General features: G+C 32.8%; 2 protein-coding genes across 4 annotated transcripts; both read right to left on the bottom strand.

The window, feature by feature from the left end:
* Positions 1-7,458: 7,458 nt before the first annotated feature.
* Positions 7,459-13,275, bottom strand: LOC108343902 (uncharacterized). Of its 3 annotated transcripts, none has more exons than XM_017582340.2 (10): positions 12,732-13,273; positions 11,848-12,014; positions 11,480-11,578; positions 11,306-11,374; positions 11,095-11,235; positions 10,917-11,006; positions 10,056-10,223; positions 8,268-8,343; positions 8,114-8,191; positions 7,459-7,999 (listed from the first exon to the last, which is right to left on the bottom strand). In XM_017582340.2, exons 1-10 carry the CDS (start codon positions 13,111-13,113, stop codon positions 7,983-7,985), a joined length of 1,287 nt encoding a protein of 428 aa, XP_017437829.1. In that variant the 5' UTR covers positions 13,114-13,273; the 3' UTR covers positions 7,459-7,982. The 3 variants fall into 3 exon arrangements, 2 of the variants coding, with proteins under 2 accessions (XP_017437829.1, XP_017437828.1); XR_008245052.1 differs by lacking the exon at positions 7,459-7,999 and adding an exon at positions 8,732-8,797 and having other exon boundaries at positions 8,133-8,191; positions 12,732-13,275; XM_017582339.2 differs by having other exon boundaries at positions 7,459-8,191; positions 12,732-13,270.
* An 876-nt stretch (positions 13,276-14,151) lies between these two features.
* Positions 14,152-17,174, bottom strand: LOC108344944 (uncharacterized). The gene is made up of 5 exons (XM_017583481.2): positions 16,860-17,174; positions 16,708-16,757; positions 15,606-15,729; positions 15,353-15,460; positions 14,152-14,903 (listed from the first exon to the last, which is right to left on the bottom strand). Exons 1-5 carry the CDS (start codon positions 17,038-17,040, stop codon positions 14,257-14,259), a joined length of 1,110 nt encoding a protein of 369 aa, XP_017438970.1. The 5' UTR covers positions 17,041-17,174; the 3' UTR covers positions 14,152-14,256.
* Positions 17,175-19,700: the final 2,526 nt, after the last annotated feature.

The raw sequence follows: 19,700 nt of genomic DNA, 5'->3' as shown, positions 1-19,700 counted from the left end.
TTGGAAATTATTCTTACCACGTTTATGCTTACTTAAAAATAATTTACTGAAATACATTTTTAAATCTTCAACGCAGCAAAACTTAAAATTATACGCTTCAAAACTTGAAATTTTGAGAACACCTAAACTCACGAAATCGTAAAACTCAGTCATTTATCATCATCCCCTTTCATAAAAACCGAAAGTGTATAAGGCTATGAGGCCAGGATGATTATACTGTAAGATGAATTTATATAGTCACCAACAAAGTTTTGGCTACTTTTGTGTGATAATAATGGATAATAATAAAGATTGACAAAAATCAGCTTGGATGATATCATTGTAGCCTTATTCAAATTCTATTAAGCTTGGATGGTATGTAATAAACGAAGGTTGACAAGAATATGCATTTCTAATTCTGTCCGGTTTGAATTCATGTTGTTTAATTTTTATTTTGATATTTAGTCTAACTTAGTTCAATATAATTAATTAAATCGCACAAATAATAAAATAAAAAGTGTAAATATTATTTTTCAAGACTCGTATTTATTTAAAAAAAACTATGATATTTAAGATTAAGAACTTCGAAAAAATAAAAAATATTGATTTTTAATAAAAAAATTATAAATTTTAAAAAGCAATTAAATTAATGAAATTAAATATGCGGTAAAGACTTTAGGAAGTTAGATTTCATGTTCCAATTCAATGTAAAAACACTAAACAATATAATTCCAATTTCTATTCTAACAATTACACTAAAAGTTAACAAGTCCTAATTTCTTAGAGATAAGTCTAAACTTTACTACTAATTAAAAACACTAATTTCTTAAATGTTTTTACTAAAAGTTCACATTAAATTCAAATGTTTAAATTGACTCATTGATAAAACTCTATGTCTAGAGACAAAATCTATTAGTTATTCTATCTTAATCAAGGTTCTAAATTATTTTCTAATAATTAGATATTAATAAATAGGCTATCAATAATCATGCAATTAATAGCAAGAATAAAACATAAGAATTGTGAAAAAAAAAATATTGAATAGCAAAAATCACAAAAACAAAATATATATTACATTCAATCCCAATAAAGGAGTTAATTACTCCTATACATTTTGAACACTAGAAAAAGGGATAAATGATGAAGATAATGGTGATGATAAGTGACTCCAACCTCCAAATATAAGTTTTTATCACAACATGTTGAAATAAATTCGATCATTTTGTTAAATATAAGTTTTAATTTCTTTTAACATTCATAGTGTATTAGGTGATATAATACTAGCTTTTAATGTTTTCACTTTTACAATTATCATTTCACCTATACACTATGGTAATTGAAATTTAATTTAATTTCTATATGTTTTGAGTTTTATTTATGTTTTCTATAATTAGAAACTTATCAAATTGATTTAATTTGTTAATTATTTCGTAATATTGAATAAATAGTATTTTAATAGTTTATATGACATTATATTTTTATATTAACATTATATAAAAAAATTTGTTAATTATATTAACGTTATATCAAAAGATTGTTGTCTTTAAGCAATGGCCTCTACTTAAAACTCCACGGTTGGAAAACTGTGGCCAAATCATTTCCTAGACTTAAGGCCATGGATTTTTTACTTTAGGTAACACTTTTCAGTTGTTGTTTAAACTAAAAAGTGGTGTAGGTGATATGTCAAGTTTCACCATTATTGTTAGCTGTTTTACTTTAACAAAAATAATTTTTCTTTAGTTTTTAACTTAGTCTCCCTTTTTATTTTTATTTTTTAAGTAATTGGATATTGATATTCAAATATACTTTTAATTTCATTACTTTTTTGTCTAACAATTGAATGGGAAGCATGATGATCAAACCAAACATGAGAGGAATCCATGAGAGTGTAAAAGAAAGGTCAAATATGGGAATTCCAAAAGAGAACTTGCATTGGGTGCCACTTAACTCTCGCTCAGAACCATGAAACCAACGAGGAAATGTTTTTTTCCATAGCCGAGCACCACTTATAAAGATATATCAAATAATAGTATAACAAACTTTCTTGAATAAGGTTGGAACATATTCATTGTTGACTAAAAGGAGATGGAGACATTACATAACTCAAATGAAGAGTCCATATTCAAGCTAGAATGCACATGCAATAGGAGAAAGCCATAGATGGTTCAAGGTACGGAAGCAAGTAAGAATGGGAGGAGAAGATTAACATTTTGTTCACTTGAATGGATTTGAGAGAGAGTAATTGAGGGGATTTGAGAGGATTTGAAGATAAATTTTTTTATTGTTTATTTGAGTGAATTTGGAAGTAAATGAGACTGGATTTGGAAGTAAATTTTTTTAATCTGTCACGTCAATCAAATCTTATACTAATTCTCACAAACTTTACTTCCAAATTCACTCTCACTTACCTCCAAATCCACTCAAATAAACAACAAAAAATTTTATTTTCAAATCCTCTCAAATCTCCTCAATCACTCTCCCCAAATCCATTCAAGTGAACAAGGCCTAAGTGATGGTTGATTGGAGAAGCTCTCAAGTGAGGTTAGGGCAAAGAAATAGGCTAGAAAAAGTCACTAAGGGAAACTCTAGTTTATCTTAATTCACAAAAGTAAAGTCTAGTGTAATCTCAATAGAGTAACTTTACTGCATCAATGAATTTTACATGGTCTAAACTCCATTATTTATTATTTATAGGAGAAAAGAAGAGCAAGGTGTCTCTAAAAATGGGAGGGAAAAGTGGTTTAAAATTTGAATTCGAAGCTAAAAATAGTGCACTCAAGAAGTGTTACATCCCACCTAAGCAAGTCATTTTTTCCTAGCCAAGTGATTCCTAAGGAGAAGCTTGGTCTCCAAGTTTGGAGTCAATTAGGGTAGAAAACCCTAATTCTATGTGTCACACTCCTAGGCCTAATTCAGGGTCATTTCTTCTTGGTCCAAAAACAACTTAAAGGTTCACTAGCCCATCCTGACCCAAAGAAAACCCTATGAGTGTGTGGATTCATGAATTCATGAATAGATCTTATGATTTTAGCATACATAGTTTGGATTTTAGACTGATATTTAAGCATACATAGTTAGGATTTTAGGCTTAAATTTAAGCAATTCATGAATACATTTTTGAAAAGCAACCAATAAAGTTAGGAGGTTTTTTTTTTAAGAGAAAAAAAGTTTATAAGCTCATGTATATAGGGTCAAACCAGTTAAAGATCATTAAGTATTTTGACACAATTCTGCAGGATGCCAAGATAGTATAAGATTCACTTTAGGTTACATTTTCATACTAGCTGGTGGTGTTGTTTATTGGCCTGATACCAAGCAAACCCTTGTAGCATCCTATCAGGCATCAAATCAAGGTATATATGGCTGGCTTTTGTCACATGGTTGCATATTATGAAAGGAATTAAAAGACTGCTTAAGTTAAACTATGACATTAAACCAGTTGTTAAAGAAAGAGTACAGAGTGGATGGATTTCTATAAAACACTTAGGGATAAAGTCCTTGGTGGTATATCATCTTAATAAGACTCTTACACCTAAGGTCTTTCATGAGCATATTGTTCATATGGGTGTCTCATAGTTTGAGGAATCTTTGATTCAGTAGGAGTTGGTCAATTTTGTGTGTTTATATTTTATGTTTAGTTTTCATGTATGCATACATTCTGGTTTATTATTTAGAAATTGCACTTTATATATTAAGGTTATTTTATTGATCTTATTAAGATAAAGTAAGAACTAGTTGAAAATAGACGTGTACAACCACCTTCACGTAATTTTCATGCTACATATTTCATGATGAATCCATGTCATTTGGTTATGTCAACATTACTGATCATTGTAGGCTTGATTGTGATTGGTGCAATGAAAACTATTTTGGTTCTACATGCGGATATAATCAATGGACGAGACCTTTAGATACACTTAAAGTATATAATGACAATTTTGAGCTCATTAAGTCTAACACATTTTTAAGGATTTATATATATATATATATATATATATATATAACAAATCATTAAATCTGTTAGGACCATTGTATTTTATTAACCAATTATAAAGTGATTTAATTAATTAAATGTGGCTAAGGGCATATATGTCATGAAATGTTTATTATGTAGAGACCAGTAATAATTTTAATTTGTTGAGAAGGTAAAATTAAAATGATTGAAACTTTAGAAAAGCAACTAATAGAGGTTAAATAAAGGAATCATGATTCCCATTTATGAGCACGCTCATTAATGCTTATTTCTTTCTCTCTATCTGGAGAGAAAACTAAGAAAGAAACTAAGATGTTCTATGGAGAAAAGATCATCCAAATCATTTTGTTCCAGTTCTTTAATTGTTCTCAATGGTCAATCCTTTAGATACACTTTTGTTTTTTGTTCTAAAAGGAATTAGGAACTGTTAGGCCTTGGAGAGTTTATGAGAGGAAAAGGGTGAGGAATAATACCTAACTGTTATCTAACAGAATAACAGCTAAGAGGGCGGGAACAGGGTCTATATAAGGACCCTGTATTTGTTTCTGAAAGGGGAGTTAGTGACTTGTATGTAGTTGACCGGTCTTAGAACCTGGTGAAGGAGGTTAAGCTCCTGGGTCCATTGTATTCTTGATTTGTTGGTGTGAATGCAATTCTATTCTTTCTCATTCTATTCTGTTCTGTGTTGGTGAAAGTGAGTGAGAGTTAGAGAGCTCGTTAGGGATTTCATCTTGAATACCTAACAAAGTGGTCCGACCTGCCGGATCAGATCGGAGGAAAGCGCGAGTGATGGAGGGAAGAATGGTCAAGGTTGAGGGGAAGATGGAGCACCTGGAGTTGGCGGTCGACGGTTTGAAGGCAGAGACGGCAGCGAATCGCTAAGAATCGATCGCGATGCGCAAAGACATTCAAGAATTGTTACGGTTGATGGGAAAACGTAACATCCAAGGGGAATCAGGCTCGGATGAAATTCAGGATTCAGTGAACCATAATGGAGGGAACTGGCGCGGGAACGAAGGAGGGGGAAAAGAGGGAGAACATCAGACAACGACTTTAATTGGAGACGACGGGTGGAGTTACCCATATTCGAAGGACCTGATCCTCTGTATTGGATTAACAGAGCGGAGAAGTTCTTTGAGATTCAGAAGGTAGCGGAAGCGGAGAAAGTCGAATTGGCTCATATCAGCATGGAGGGAAGCGCTGCTTACTAGTTCAAGTTCTGGAAAGACAAGGCAACTGATCGAACCTGGGAGGGGTTGAAGGAAGCATTGCTAATCCGATTCGAGAGTCGCCACCGTGGGGGAATTTACGAAAGAATGGCGGCGATTAGGCAGACCACTACCGTGGAGGAGTACATGAAAGAATTCGAAGCATTGGCGGGGCAGACAAAGGAGTTTTCCGATAACCAATTGTTAGGTTATTTCATTGCGGGGTTACGCGAGGAGCTGCGGTGTCAGATGAGACCACATGATTCCCGCGATTTGATGACGGCGATGAAGATTGCGCGTGACGTAGAGGAAGCTCTTCGCGGTCTAGGGTTGATGGGATGGACAGCAGCGAAGACTACCCCCGCGTGGGGACGACCGTCTGGAGGAGGAGCGGTGGTGACGAGGACGGAGCAACCAAGGGGTAGCATGGTTCGAGCGACACCGATAGAGAGTGTGGGATCGGTGAAGCGCGACACGGCGCCAGGGAGTGAACCCGTGAGGAGCGGAGGTTACGGCAGCGAGGACAGTCGGAACCAGAGCTCAAGAAATTTGCCGTATCCTGAGTACTTGAAGCGCCGGGAGGAGGGTAGATGTTTTCGTTGTGGGGGGCCTTTTAGTCCCGGGCACCAATGTCCTGAGAAGAGCTTGAGGGTGGTGCTGTTGGCCGAGGACGAAGAAGGAGATGAAGGAGAGACAGGGGCGGAGACAGAACCGCCATGCATGGAGTTGTCGGCTTTCTCAGTCGGAGGGCTGACTCAACCAAAAACCTTGAAGCTGCAGGGGAGAGTGGGAGAGAGAAAGGTGCTGATACTAGTGGACAGTGGCGCGAGCCACAACTTCGTTAGTCAAGAATTGGTGAGGGAGCTGAAACTCGAGCAGGAAGACACATCCCCATATCACGTCATTTTGGGGGATGGTCAACGGAAGAAGACGCGGGGGTGTTGTCCGAGAGTGGTGGTTTGCATGGGGGACGTCGAGATCACGGAGAAATTTTATTTGTTCGAACGGGGGGGCATAGACATGATTCTCGGAGTGGAGTGGTTGGCTAAGTTGGGTGAGATCACGGTAGACTGGGGAAAATCCACCATGTCGTTCTGGCAAGGGGAGAAGAAACGCACCATAACCGGAGACCCGAGGTTGGAGAGGAGGGTGATAGAACCCGAACAACTGATGAAACTCAGCGAGGTTTGGAGTATGGAGGGCAAAGAGGCAAGTTGGGAGACTGAGGAAGAAAGTGAGTTGACGAGAGAACAAAAGGAGGATATGAAGAAACTTTTGGAACAGTACGTGGGGGTATTCCAGGAATTTCCAGGACTGCCACCTAATAAAATGGCGAAACATCAAATTGTTTTAAAAGAAGGGGCCGATCCTGTAAATGTGCATCCTTATCGTTACCCACATGTCATGAAATCGGAGATCGAGCGACAGATGGAGGCGGTGACGACGGCCCCAGTTCTTGCGCTGCCAGATTTCACACAGCAGTTTCAAGTGGAGTGTGACGCCTCGGGGGTGGGTATCGGGACTGTATTGACACAGAGAAAAAGACCCATCGCTTCCACTTGGGAAGATCGTGTGATGATGCAAGAACAGTTCCCAGAATTCAACCTTGGGGACAAGGTTGATTTTCAAGGGGGGAGTAATGTTAGGCCTTGGAGAGTTTATGAGAGGAAAAGGGTGAGGAATAATACCTAACTGTTATCTAACAGAATAACAGCTAAGAGGGCGGGAACAGGGTCTATATAAAGACCCTGTATTTGTTTCTGAAAGGGGAGTTAGTGACTTGTATGTAGTTGACCGGTCTTAGAACCTGGTGAAGGAGGTTAAGCTCCTGGGTACATTGTATTCTTGATTTGTTGGTGTGAATGCAATTCTATTCTTTCTCATTCTATTTTGTTCTGTGTTGGTGAAAGTGAGTGAGAGTTAGAGAGCTCGTTAGGGATTTCATCTTGAATACCTAACAGGAACTGTTTTATTTTGTAAAGGTTTAATGCCTATTATTTTTTTATCAGTGATTCATAAACCAACACTTATGTGTTAAATCACATAACTACAATTGACAATCCCAACAATCAAAACATAAAAAATGTATGTCACAAACCTACTATCAAAGTTTTAATACGATCAAACAGTGATCAAAGTGAGAACCACAAATTTACCAATGTAACTCAAACTAATGCCAACCAATTTCATTTCTTCTTTTTCTCTTCCAGATGTGAAAATTAACCCTCTCTCTTGACCTAGAAAATAACTCTGCATTTAGGTTAAGTAAAACAAAATGGACTTGACTAATTTAAAAAATTTAGACGAAAAGTTGGGACTTCAACCCATAAATTACTTCTATTACAAATTTATATACATGCTATAAGAAAAGAGAACAAGTGAGAAACTTATGCAGGCAGCATAACAAAACCTGAGTTACCTGCCTCAAGATGTAGGTGCTGACGCAAAAGTGTTCAATTGGGGGGACTATATTAAGTGTCCAATAATGCCAAAATCAGAGATGACACCTCAATTTTAAAATTTTGAAGAAAATGTCTGCAACATCTTTGATTTAGATGAACCCAATGCAAACTATGAGTTCATAGGCCCCTAAAAACATTTGAAAGAAGGAAATGGAGAGCTAGTTCCATCCAAGATGCATTTAGAGCTCAATCATGATGGTGAAGTTAACAAACACTTGGTGATTACATCAGCAGTTCTGTGAGTGACTGCTTTTGTGCAATCATGTTAACCCTTTGGCCCAACCTAACTCCATAACTCAAATGTCATGTGTAGAGCAAAATATAAGCTGCTCGTTTCCATGTCTCTGGCCAGATCATAATCTACTCTACCATCATAACTGCAGGGAGAACAAAGGTTCACAATTTGAATGAGTACTACAACTTGAATACATTATTACTAGTTCATTTCTCAACTATAAATTCTTGAATTTCTATTCCTGTATGCCGAGCACCTCCTTGTATTCTCAAAAGAATTTCATCTCCAACTTTGAGTGAGGTCACTGGAATGGCTGTTTTTGACAGTGTATTTCCTGAATAGACAAAATACACAACACTTTAAGAAAATCAGCAAAATAACAGAAAATATGAAAAAAATCATTGAATCACCTTGTGGGGGACAAACCAATGCAACTGTTTCTGCATTTTGTAAAAGGATGCTGATAGTTTGATTATCTGATTCTATCTGAAATGAAACAATTATTATTGCCAGATCAGAATTTTGGATAGGTCTCAAGCAAACAGCAATAGAAGGACCTGTAATAGTGATAACTTATGAGATGTTCACACGACAAAACAAAACTTTAGTTCTTTACTTCCACACAATATGTTCATCCTTTACTATACAATATTGCTGCAAAGTGAAGACATCGACAAGGCTAATACCCCTTCAACAAACAAGTAGAAGAAGTAGATATTCTATTCAACCAGTTACTGTGTATTGCATTTATTCTGGCATAAATTATCATTTTCTAAGTTCTGAAACCCTGTAAAACAACTTTTGATGCTGTACTCTGAATTTTATGTTTAATAACCAGGAAGTCTAATTTTGGGGAGAAAACTAGTTGTTGTACCATGATAAAATTTCCGACCAATTTATTTATGCTTCAGGTTCAAAACAGCAGTTCAATCTTCAGCTCCTGAATTGCATACAATGATCTATCAGATATGATAAAGTTATGGTTATATAAATTAAACGTTTTGAAAAATGTGATCAGCATTACATGCAGCATTCAAATTTGAAATTCAATCTTAATGTACAGTCATTAAAATTTTTTTGGTATTCTTTGTTGATGGCATATCTTAGAGTGTGACAAATGTTAGAAGTCCAACAATAAGTGTTAGTAGCGTCACAAATATATATATATATATATATATATATTGAATAAATCATATTGAATAAATCATATGTATTATTGTAGATATAAAGTAGAGCATGCAATTACTTTCCACTTTCCTCCCATTATTCAACAAATTAAGCATATTTCCTTCTTTTCCTTTTCAGTTTATTTAATTTCTTACCCGTGCGTTTTGTGTCAGTAGAGGTATTAAGATTAGTTACCAAACAATGTTTTGTTTTTTCAGGTACATCTCTATGGTGTTTTTCTTAGTCATGTACAGTTGGGATTAACAAAGGGTTAGTTGCCGGAGTGATGATGTTGTGGTTTTGAATATAATTAAGGGTAAAATAGAAAAATGAATTATGGTTTCCCTAATGATGATGAGATTATGAAATAATACTTTATGACAATTGGTTTCATTGCAAGTGCTAAATAAGGGGAAATTTGAGAACTCTCAAAGCTAATTTAAAACTATTTAAAATAAGATAACCATATAAATTCAGGTTATTATAAACCCTAAACCCTATAAAACTTGGTTTAACCCAAACTTCCATTAAAATTTGTTTTAAACCACTCTATATCTATCTGGTTTTGTATCAAAAACACTAACTTGTTTACTGACTGATAAATGAGTGGTTTTGCAATTTTATCTTATCCAGTAACACTCTTAGATCCAGTTGAGGAGGACAAGGGGAAAATGAAATGGAAGAGAGAGCAAAAGAAAAACTAAAGTTGGATCAGGAAAAAGACCAACTTTGAAATTGTTGTTTAAGAATCAATTTTGTCTAAGAATCAGAATTCATGAGAAATGTTGTTCAAAAAAACTAACCCATTACACTTTAGTATCCAGTTTATAGGAGTTTACATAAACCCCTAAGGACAAGCTGTAATCTCAGTGTATTATAAACTGCTACATCTTTAAGAATATACTGTTTTAGATTAACTTGACATATTCCACAGAAAATACACTATAGCACACTCGTTAAAGAAATCAAGCAAAATATATAAAAGAAACACTTTTCAATATATTTTTTTTTTCAATAATGCATTCACAAACCTTTGCCTCCACTAGGATTAGTGGTCTACTTTCTATCTTTACACGCCCAACAATAGCAATTCGTTGGTGACCCTGCTGATCAACAACAATAACTTCTTTTCCCGACTTCAATTCTGACAGGTAGGATGTTCTGTTTCCTGGAACAGCAACATAGGCATGCACTGGTCCCTGTTATGATAAGTAATTTGTTAGAAAGGGTTCATAGAGCTTATGTAGACAGCATGACTAACATTTTAACTGAAAACTCCAAGACACTGTGAATAAAAAAAGTAATAAAAACAAATACTGCAAAAGTCATATTTTCAGCTTCAGGAATGTAAATAAGCCGAATTAACCTAGCAAAGGGAGACATGCAAGGTTAGACAGATTTCAGCTATAAAGTGCCTAGTTTACTGACTCTGCAACATGAGCAGACAATACTTATAGCCCATGTAAATTTAATTCAACATTCATGACAAATAATGGGAAACAATTATCATGAGGAATGTACTGCCTTAATAAAAGCTTGGTCAAAGTCTGCTTTGAAAGTAAAACAATCCTAATTCAGCAATAATATAGGTTTCCCTATTAAAATAAATTCTTACACACAATAGCAATAAATATATTTTAGTCATTATAGATGCTGTCAGATCTTTAAAATTACATGAAGCTAATGATTAACTTTTATATACAAACATAGAAAATCCACATGAAAGTTGAGTGTTACTCACATAACACCATAACTGAACCTTTTTCCCAAAAGGGATTTGATTGCTAGTCTCACAGTCAACCCATTGAATTATGATGAAAAGAGAGGTGATTTTATCAAATAAGATCAAAGGCAATGAATATATTAAGTTCAAACTTGTGTGCACAACTTACTGCATTCACCCGGAAAGGCCTACTTGCAATGTAATTTGACTCCAAGCATTCTGAGTGAACAAGAAATAATCCTCTCGCAAAAGATCCAACCTGTTGCAAATATTTGAACAATAAGAATGGAAGCTTCACTGATTAGCCAAGAAATAACTTAAATGTTGCAGAGGAAACTGATACATACCAGAAGTCCTTCACCAGGTCTCATGAGACTGCAGAGATCTACACAAACACGATCCCCCATTCCAGCCACTTGAATATGTGTCACAGTGGCTTCAGTCAAGCTCAATAGATTGCTTTCTTCAATTCTTCTGTCAAAATATGCCTGAAAGTTTCCAGCTGTAATAAGAGGTCAAGCCTAATTACTGAAGAAGTCTAATCTACGTACAGAATACCTTTAGCTCAAGAACAGCTTCAACATCTTCAATTTTCATAACTATGCCATCTAAACCATGTTCAAGCGCCTGTAAAATCCAAGTGATGTAACTGTCAGAAGAGAATTACGCCTAAGAAAAAAAGTACTACTATATACGGCGTAAAGTTTACTTCATTTGTCTTCTTGTGTATACCTCAAGAAACACCTGAGCTTCAGATGTATTATTAGATATGGCAAACACGGTCTTTTGGCTTCTTTGAAATGCAGCTATTATATTTTCAGCAGGTATTACCTGAGAAAATGTAAACAAAGAAAAGTATTGAAAATGAGAATGTAAATGATTGAAAATAAACTATATTACACTTTTAAAAGACAGTGGATTTTGTTTCAGCAATAGACGTCAGACATGATCAAACCAGGAAAAAAAATGGTTTTTGAGGTGATGCTGTGGAAGTCATAGAGTTAAAGTTGTTATAAAAACCATAGACAAAATCATTCATGGATAACAAGTGTGCAAAACTATTCCATTATACTAGTTATAGCAAGCTACAACGAAAATACCTGCCAATCTAGTAAATTAACTACAATGCTCTCTGCCTGTTCATCCTCTGGTCTAAGTCCCTCTAGCTCCTCTGGGTTTGAAACGTCAAAAATTGTGGCTACCCTTTTATTCTGTTCATCCAAAACCTCTCCCTCATTAACAAAAAGTGGGCATATTACTGCAATTGCTGTACCCATCAAGACCAAAATTCCAAACTCGTAAAATTACACATGGTAGTAGTATAATATACCGATTCACCAATAATACAAACTCTACTTTCCTCAGAGCCAGAAAATGTATTGTGTACAAAACAATTATGGTCATCTTATCTTATTTATGGTTAGCATAACACTAAAGGGATTTCATTTTGACCTTTTATAATACTTTCAGCACAAAACATTTTCCCACTATCATGTATTAACAAATTGAAGCTCACCAGAATGCATTCTTCAATCATGGTCCACATTCATTTTATATTCACAGCTGAGAGCTTAACACAACTCTCCTCCTTTACCAGCATTAAGACCAGCTATGAAAAGGGAGAGAGGAAGACCAAGAAAGAATCACATTGGATAAAGTTGTTTAGGGGGACCTCATATAAAACAATATCTCTGAAAATCTTATCTTTGACGGAGCAGAATAGCCCAGTGCGATTCATGAAACCAACCGCATCTAATAGCATAAGGCTTGTGTTCTATGTTCTGTTTGCATCCTGAACCATTAATTGTCTCATGTACGGAAAGATTGCTAGCTTCTATAATTATCATTTTCAAAGTCATTCATAGTGATTGATTCCCAATTGATTGAGATTGTAAATGTTTTTGCATTTGCAGTCAATCCAAATTAAATTATGCCGAAAAAACACAAATGGGTGATAGAATTTCCTTCCGAATGAAGAACTTACAAGACCATTCTTGAGCAAGTTGCCGATGGTGTGATGGGAAAACAAAAGTATTCCATCCTCTCTCTACTGCCGCAGTCATTACCTGCTTGTTCGTGGTCCATATCCACACTCTCTTGGATCGTTTACCAGTCTCATCCCACGATGTCCGAGAAGGAGAAGAAGAAGATGGCATTGAGAAACAAGGACTATTACGCCTATGCCGCAAAAGGGTCTTTCCACAATGAAGAGAATTAAAGTTGGAACAAAGGTTTGTGGCTCGAATGTTTCCAGAGTCTGTGGACAACCAAGAACATTGGAGGAAAGTGGTTGGTGAAACGGAGAAAGATGAAGAAGGTGCAATTGAAGAGAAGTGAGAGATGCAAATATGCGACAGCAGTGCCATCCTATGTTGTCGTTGATGAAGTCTGCAACGGCAACCAGGGAGTGACCGTGTGCAACCTCATCTTCTTGAGTCACGTGGCATCTCTTTCTGGTGTTCCAAGTCACGTGATACCGGCCTCACTGGAAAAGGCCAGTGATCAATTGATATCAAAATGGCTTTTTCTCTCTGCAACCATTTTTCCTATAATGTAAAAGAAAAATTAAATAGTCCAAAAATGATTTTTAAAATTCTTTTGAATTAGGAAGTCTTTATAGCATTTCAAAACATTATAAATGTAAATTTTCAAATAATTATGTAGTTAAAATTACAAAAAAAAAAATATTGTATAATGGAGTTAAATATGTTTTTAATTTATAAATTTAATGTAAAATTAAAATGTTTCAAATTTTTTATTAGATTTGATTCCTAAATTTTAAAAAATAAATAGATATTATCTTTTTAATCTAATTATTTTAACTTTTTTGACATGTCAACTAATATTTCATATGCTTGAAATATTTATATCATTCGATAAATTTTAACTTAAATATGTCTAATATATAAAACAAAATAATAAAATCAAAATTAAAGAAATTATATCCCTTCTGTTTTAAAATTTGAAAACAAAAAATGTATGACATATTCAATCCTTTATAATTTAGAAAAAAAAATTCTGTAGTAGTATTTCAAATTTTTCAATCCAAAATAATATTTTTGAATTTCCTACTAGGTATTTGCATATCATCCCTAAATTTGTTTTGATAAATACATCAAATCTATTTACAACTCGAAATTGTGTGCAAATTAACTTCAAATTCATAATTTGCAGGTTAGGTTTAGACACATCTGTTCTGATGGGAACTACCAGCAGTATATATAGTTTACTGAGTCTGATAGCATTTTTGGTACTACATCACATAGGCCATAGGGGCTTGAATTTTATCAATTTCTGACAACCAACAAGGCATTCACATAGACATTTTGTTTCTATCTGTGCTCTTTCAGAAATAAATGCATTCTATAGGATATATGATTACTGAAAAGGGTAAATACAATAGATGCAGAAAATTGAAACATTTCATTATTCAGTTTAATAGAACAGGAATCATGCTACACTGATACCAACAAGCACATAAAAAAGTGGCAGAGAGCACAGAATTCCATTTAGAAATGTGAAAAGGCATGTGGAATTTTGGTGGAAAATTTGAGCAACAAGACATGTTTGTAAGGCTTTTGAGGAGTGACAATGGTTGATGGAAAATTAGGGTGATTGACAGAATCAGGGAATGCTTGGCTCTCCAAACACAGTGCTGAACGTGGCTGATAAACAAAACCCCCTTTTCCCTTTTCATTCTTGACAAAATTAGCAGTGTAGAACTGCAAACCAGGAGCATTTGTGAAGAGTTTCATCACTCTCCCTGACTTCTTATCAACCACTATGGCACCAAGCTTTGTCTTTTTGCCTTTTGCACCATCAAGCACATAGTTCGTGTTATAGCCATTGGTCTTTGCCAATTGGTTGATCCTTTCCCCAACAGTGTGTGGTTCAAGGAAGTCATATGGGGTGCCCTTCACAGAGGCAAATTTTCCTGTGGGAATGAGATTATCATCGAAAAGGGTCACTTGAGATCCAAATATCTGAACCACTTCATTAAGAATATTGCCACTGTTGTGGTTCCCTAGGTTCCAGTATGCATGGTTCAACAGATTCACAGGTGTAGCCTTGTTCAGTGCTTTTGCTTTCATGATTATACTCAGTGAGTTTTTCCCAAGAATGTAGCTCACAGTTACTAGCAGGTCCCCAGGAAATCCTGCAACACAAATACTGAATTATGCAGATTCACTTCTCCAACAGACTAAATTACACTTTTTGATTCTTCATTTTTCATTTCACGTAGGAAATGTACGAAGTTCCAAGTCAATCAGAGACAAAATAAGGTTAAATTATAACATATAATTGGACGTAAATCTCATCTTACAAGCTGGTTTTGTGGGATTAAGTTAGGTTTAAAACCACCTTCTAATATGATATCAGAGTTATCGTTGGAGTCTATCTTAAGATCTATGTGAGTATTTTATTCCACCTATCATATCATCCATTAATTCTACTCTCACGTTCGAGACGTCTATTCAAAAGATTCAGCTGATGATTTTAGTTCAAAATTCTAATATTATGTTAAAAAGTAAATTTTAAATTAATTTAACTTTACTTAAATTAGTTTTTTCTATGTTTGAAAGAAACAAAGTTAATAGCAGTTACCTCCTTCACCATCAAAACTGAGGTAGCTGAAGGTGATTCTTGGTTTGTCTCCATCTTTTATATACTTTTTCACATCCCAAAGAACATCACTGAATGCTTTGGGTCCAGCTATAAGTAAGATCGGTGAGAGAGAATGAGTCAGTCTTTCTGTATGAGAAAATTAGCACTTCAAATTGTGTTGAATGATATTGCAGCAGCATAGACCATAAACTATGGAAAAGTTGTGTTGAATTGTATCTATGGTAAAACATACAATGAAGTGTGTTGTTTCCTTCATTAGCAACTAATTTGTAATGGATTCCATTCAGAGTGAACTGAGCTCCTCCAATTCTGTTACCAATCCTGCCAACTGTAGCTCCAAAATATGATGAATCATTCTGCAAAATGTTTTTGCAATTTTAATCACAGATAATGTTTTTTTTTACCTCTTTCATTTTTACACTTAGTTACTTTATAAAATAAGAGAAGTTCATTGTTTTTTATAAAGAAAATGAAAGAGATACAAACTTTGAAAAGTCATTTTCATTGAAATTTTAAATTAGTTTATATGTATAGAATATTCATTTCGTGTTGCATGCTTCACATTAAAAAAAAAAAGAAACTTTTTATTCAATAAAATATACCAACATGATATGGATCTATTTCAGACGCATAAAACTACATTTATCACTTTTACAAATAAACTTAAATTTTATATATCACAAAGTCATTAATTGCTGACTTTTTGTCCTCCTTTTATATTTATCTTCTGTCATCACATTTATGATATGTTAAATTAATTTGAAGTGAACTTTTTATGCAGAAAATTCAAATTCTAATGTTGTCACTTAAGTGTGTACAGAACAGAGCAAATTCTTTTTACATGCCATTAAACATCCCAGAAACTATTAGAAGACAAAATATATAAAAAGTTAATTGACTTCTTTACCTGAATTAAAATTAATTTATGTAAAAATTAAAAATGAAAACATTAAAATCAACTATATAAAAAAGTTTTTATAAATTAATTTTATTTATATAAATGTTAAAATTCATTTATCATCTTATTCTTTTGTATTAATAAACTTGAAAAAAATGTATTTTTAATCTACATTCCTGTTAAAGAGCATTAGAGAAAGAAAATAAACTCTTAAAATCAAAGGTAAGTCTAATTAATCTATTTTATCTTTATACCCAACTAAAAGAAATTACTAATGTGTTATGACTTAGACTATGACACACTTTTACAGTCATATCATGCCGTATAAGAATAAAATAGTTCTAAGAGAAAGAGAGAGTAAAAAATAAGAAATGATAGTATTAAATGAATGCAAAAAATTGATGTGTATTAAAAAAATATGTTTTCTATGACTTACGGTGTATGCCATGGGAGAATCATATCCAAGAACAATATCACCCAGCACTCCTTCATGGGGAAAGAAAACATAATGAATGTCTTGAAATGTATAAAAGAAGATAAGCAATTGATGAAAAGGTTTGAACTCTAAGAAAATGGAAGTATATGTACCATTTTTATCAGGAAGTATGACAGACACAAGTGTTGCACCCCAGTTGGTGACCTTTATAGAAAGATCACCTTTCTTCAGCTCAAACAACCTAATATGATCCTTCTTCTTCTCATGAGAGCCATGGACAAAACCAGAAGCAGCTAAGAACAGAACACACGACAACACAAAGATCTTGGTCATTGTATTATGGTACCAAGCATTTAAGGAAACTCTCAGAATGCTGTTTTATGGAATTATAGAGCTAGCAAGAGGTGAAGAGAAAACAGAGAAACTGCAAAAGTGAATGCTAAAAAGTTAATGGTTTGTGATACTTAAAAGAAGATTGAAAGGAGATCTAATAATATATGGAGTCAAGTTGACTTGTAAACGCTGCTTAGTTGTCATCATGTGATGTACTACCAATTCAATCAATCTAAATAATTCTAAAACATTTTAGCATTTAATTTAGGATTTTTAAAAGTATTACCTTTTATTTTAATATATGGTCTTTTAAGTAGAGGCAGAAAATTCTATATAATTCGAAAATATACATTTTACAAAAGAAAAAATGTGTTGGGTCTTTTTATAAAGTATTTTATAATTTTTTTATGAAATCTTAATTTTTTTTTTCAATGAATACGTGTTTTTCTTTGTAAAGAATAAAAAAAATTAAACATCAATGGAAGTAACTTTGGTACATTAATAATAGTATTTTAAAAACTCAACAAAACTGACTAAAATAATTATTTTTATTGACTGTCATGTTTTTGTTAGGCATTAAGAAGGGAGTGATATATTTACAAACTAAAATGAAAATGTATTTTTAAAACACTTGAAGAAAATCCCACAAAACATTAGAGACATATTTTACTCTCTTTTTTTGTATTAGTTCACTGTTGTTAATCCGACAAATTTTTACATTCAGTGAGATTAAATATAAATTATTCGTAAATAAATTTTTCATATGATGAATAGACAAACGTAAGATGTTTATTTCAATAAAATAAGTTTGTTTAAGTGATGATTTAATAGTCTAAGTCACACAAAATATTAATAAATTTTAATTTTAATTAAATAACTTGTTTGCATGATTTATTGATTAAAGAATTAATAAATGTAAATTATAAATATCTTTTTATCTAAATATATATTAGATCTATGAAGAAAAACAATTGAAGCAGAATTTAAAATAAAAGCATGGAGCCTACATATGCAAAAGCCGCCGGCGGCTCTCATTGATTGGCCGCAAATTATTATTATAATTAATTTCTGACATTATCCGATAAGCATATTAATTAACACTGATTATATTATATGTTAATAAGAAAATTATTAGCAAAAAGTTACTGTCTGATATTTGGATCTTTAGTCAAAATTGTAATTCCATTTCCATCTTAAACATTGAAATGGAAGCCAAAATTGTATTATTATAAATAGATTTCAATCTCATAAATTTATCAGTAAATATACTAATATGATTATTAATCACATTATTTTATTCATTCACTTTAATAAGTTAATTATCTTTTTTTACCTAAATCTTATCATGGCCTTTGTATGTAATTTCCACCGTTCACCCTGAATAAAATTAAAATTTTGAAACATTGAGATTTATTAATTATACTAAACATGTCCATATAAGGTAAAAGCTTTTACTAAAATGTGTGTACTTTTACTATAATTTATGCAACACTGTAAGAGAATAGATAGACTTTATTGCTATATCAGATTGATTATGGAATAAAATTGATCATAGAAATTAGAATTAAAAAAACATAAATATAAAATCATATTTGCAGTGTTTCATAATTAAGTTTCTCTAAAAGCTTTTATAAATATCTCTTTTTTCTAGTCATTAGATTATGAGTTATATTAAATATTTTATATTATGTAAATCCATCAAGAAAAAAAACTATTCCAAAAATGTATCTAGTCGTATTAGTTATCATCACTAGCTCCTGAAACATTTTCTGTTCACATCAAAATAACGATCATTACAAAGAAAATGAAAATACACAACCACAAACAAAAGAAAATAAGATAATGATAACATAATCATGCATAAATAGTTTATAAATTTATATCTAAATCAACCAAACATAATATTTAATGATCTAGTAATCGTACCATTCATAGATACTTAAGCAAAAATATAATATTATATTTGATATTTTGATTTATATATTGACTCAAACTCTAAAAGTCATGCACTTGTCGTCCAATAAAATTGAAATCCTTAAAATTTCAAGTGTTGCAAACCAATAATAATATTTGGTTTCTCCTCTTCATGATAGATAAACTCTATGTAGCTTAAAAGAAAATAGATCATCAACCTTAGAACTAACTATAAAAACTTAACACAACATACAAAATAATATATAATATATGTCATCCCTTTCATATGATATAACCTCGTCATTCATAACACTTATCCAAAATATAATATAATTGTTGGGATACAAACAAAGTCTCATATCGGTTAAAAGAAGAGACAAATATGGGTTTATATACACATAGATACCTCCATTGATAAGAGACTTTTTGGAGTGGTACCAAAAGTAAATCCGTGAGAGCTTGGCCCAAAACAGACAATATGAGAAAAATTCTTCTTATAAAAATTATGATGGAGAAACTTGAAAAAAATATAATTTTTAAATTTCATATTAATCTAAATTAAGGAGGAATTCCAAGAATAATAAAAAATTAATTATTTATAAAATATATTCTTTCTTAAATAAATATTTTTGTATTTATTTTCTTAAATTACATAGAATATGATTTGTTAAAAGATAAAATAATTTGAATAATGATATGTTATAATTTATCCTATGGGAGAATCATATACAATAACAATATCACCC

This window comes from Vigna angularis, chromosome 8 (assembly GCF_016808095.1).
Source record: "Vigna angularis cultivar LongXiaoDou No.4 chromosome 8, ASM1680809v1, whole genome shotgun sequence".
NCBI lineage: Eukaryota > Viridiplantae > Streptophyta > Magnoliopsida > Fabales > Fabaceae > Vigna > Vigna angularis.
The sequence above is the reverse complement of the archived record's forward strand: the minus strand, read 5'-3'. Positions and strand labels throughout refer to the sequence as shown.

Excerpts from the sequence above, each read along its gene's own strand:
- LOC108343902 (XM_017582339.2), bottom strand. The coding sequence starts at position 13,113 with ATGGCACTGCTGTCGCATATTTGCATCTCTCACTTCTCTTCAATTGCA. Across the intron at positions 11,579-11,847 it reads TTAATTTACTAGATTGGCAG|GTAATACCTGCTGAAAATAT; the intron begins GTATTTTCGTTG and ends ACATTTTCTCAG. Across the intron at positions 11,236-11,305 it reads AAGCTGTTCTTGAGCTAAAG|GCATATTTTGACAGAAGAAT; the intron begins GTATTCTGTACG and ends GGAAACTTTCAG.
- LOC108344944 (XM_017583481.2), bottom strand. The coding sequence starts at position 17,040 with ATGACCAAGATCTTTGTGTTGTCGTGTGTTCTGTTCTTAGCTGCTTCT. Across the intron at positions 16,758-16,859 it reads CATACTTCCTGATAAAAATG|GAGTGCTGGGTGATATTGTT; the intron begins GTACATATACTT and ends TTCCCCATGAAG. Across the intron at positions 15,461-15,605 it reads AGGAAACAACACACTTCATT|CTGGACCCAAAGCATTCAGT; the intron begins GTATGTTTTACC and ends TCTTACTTATAG.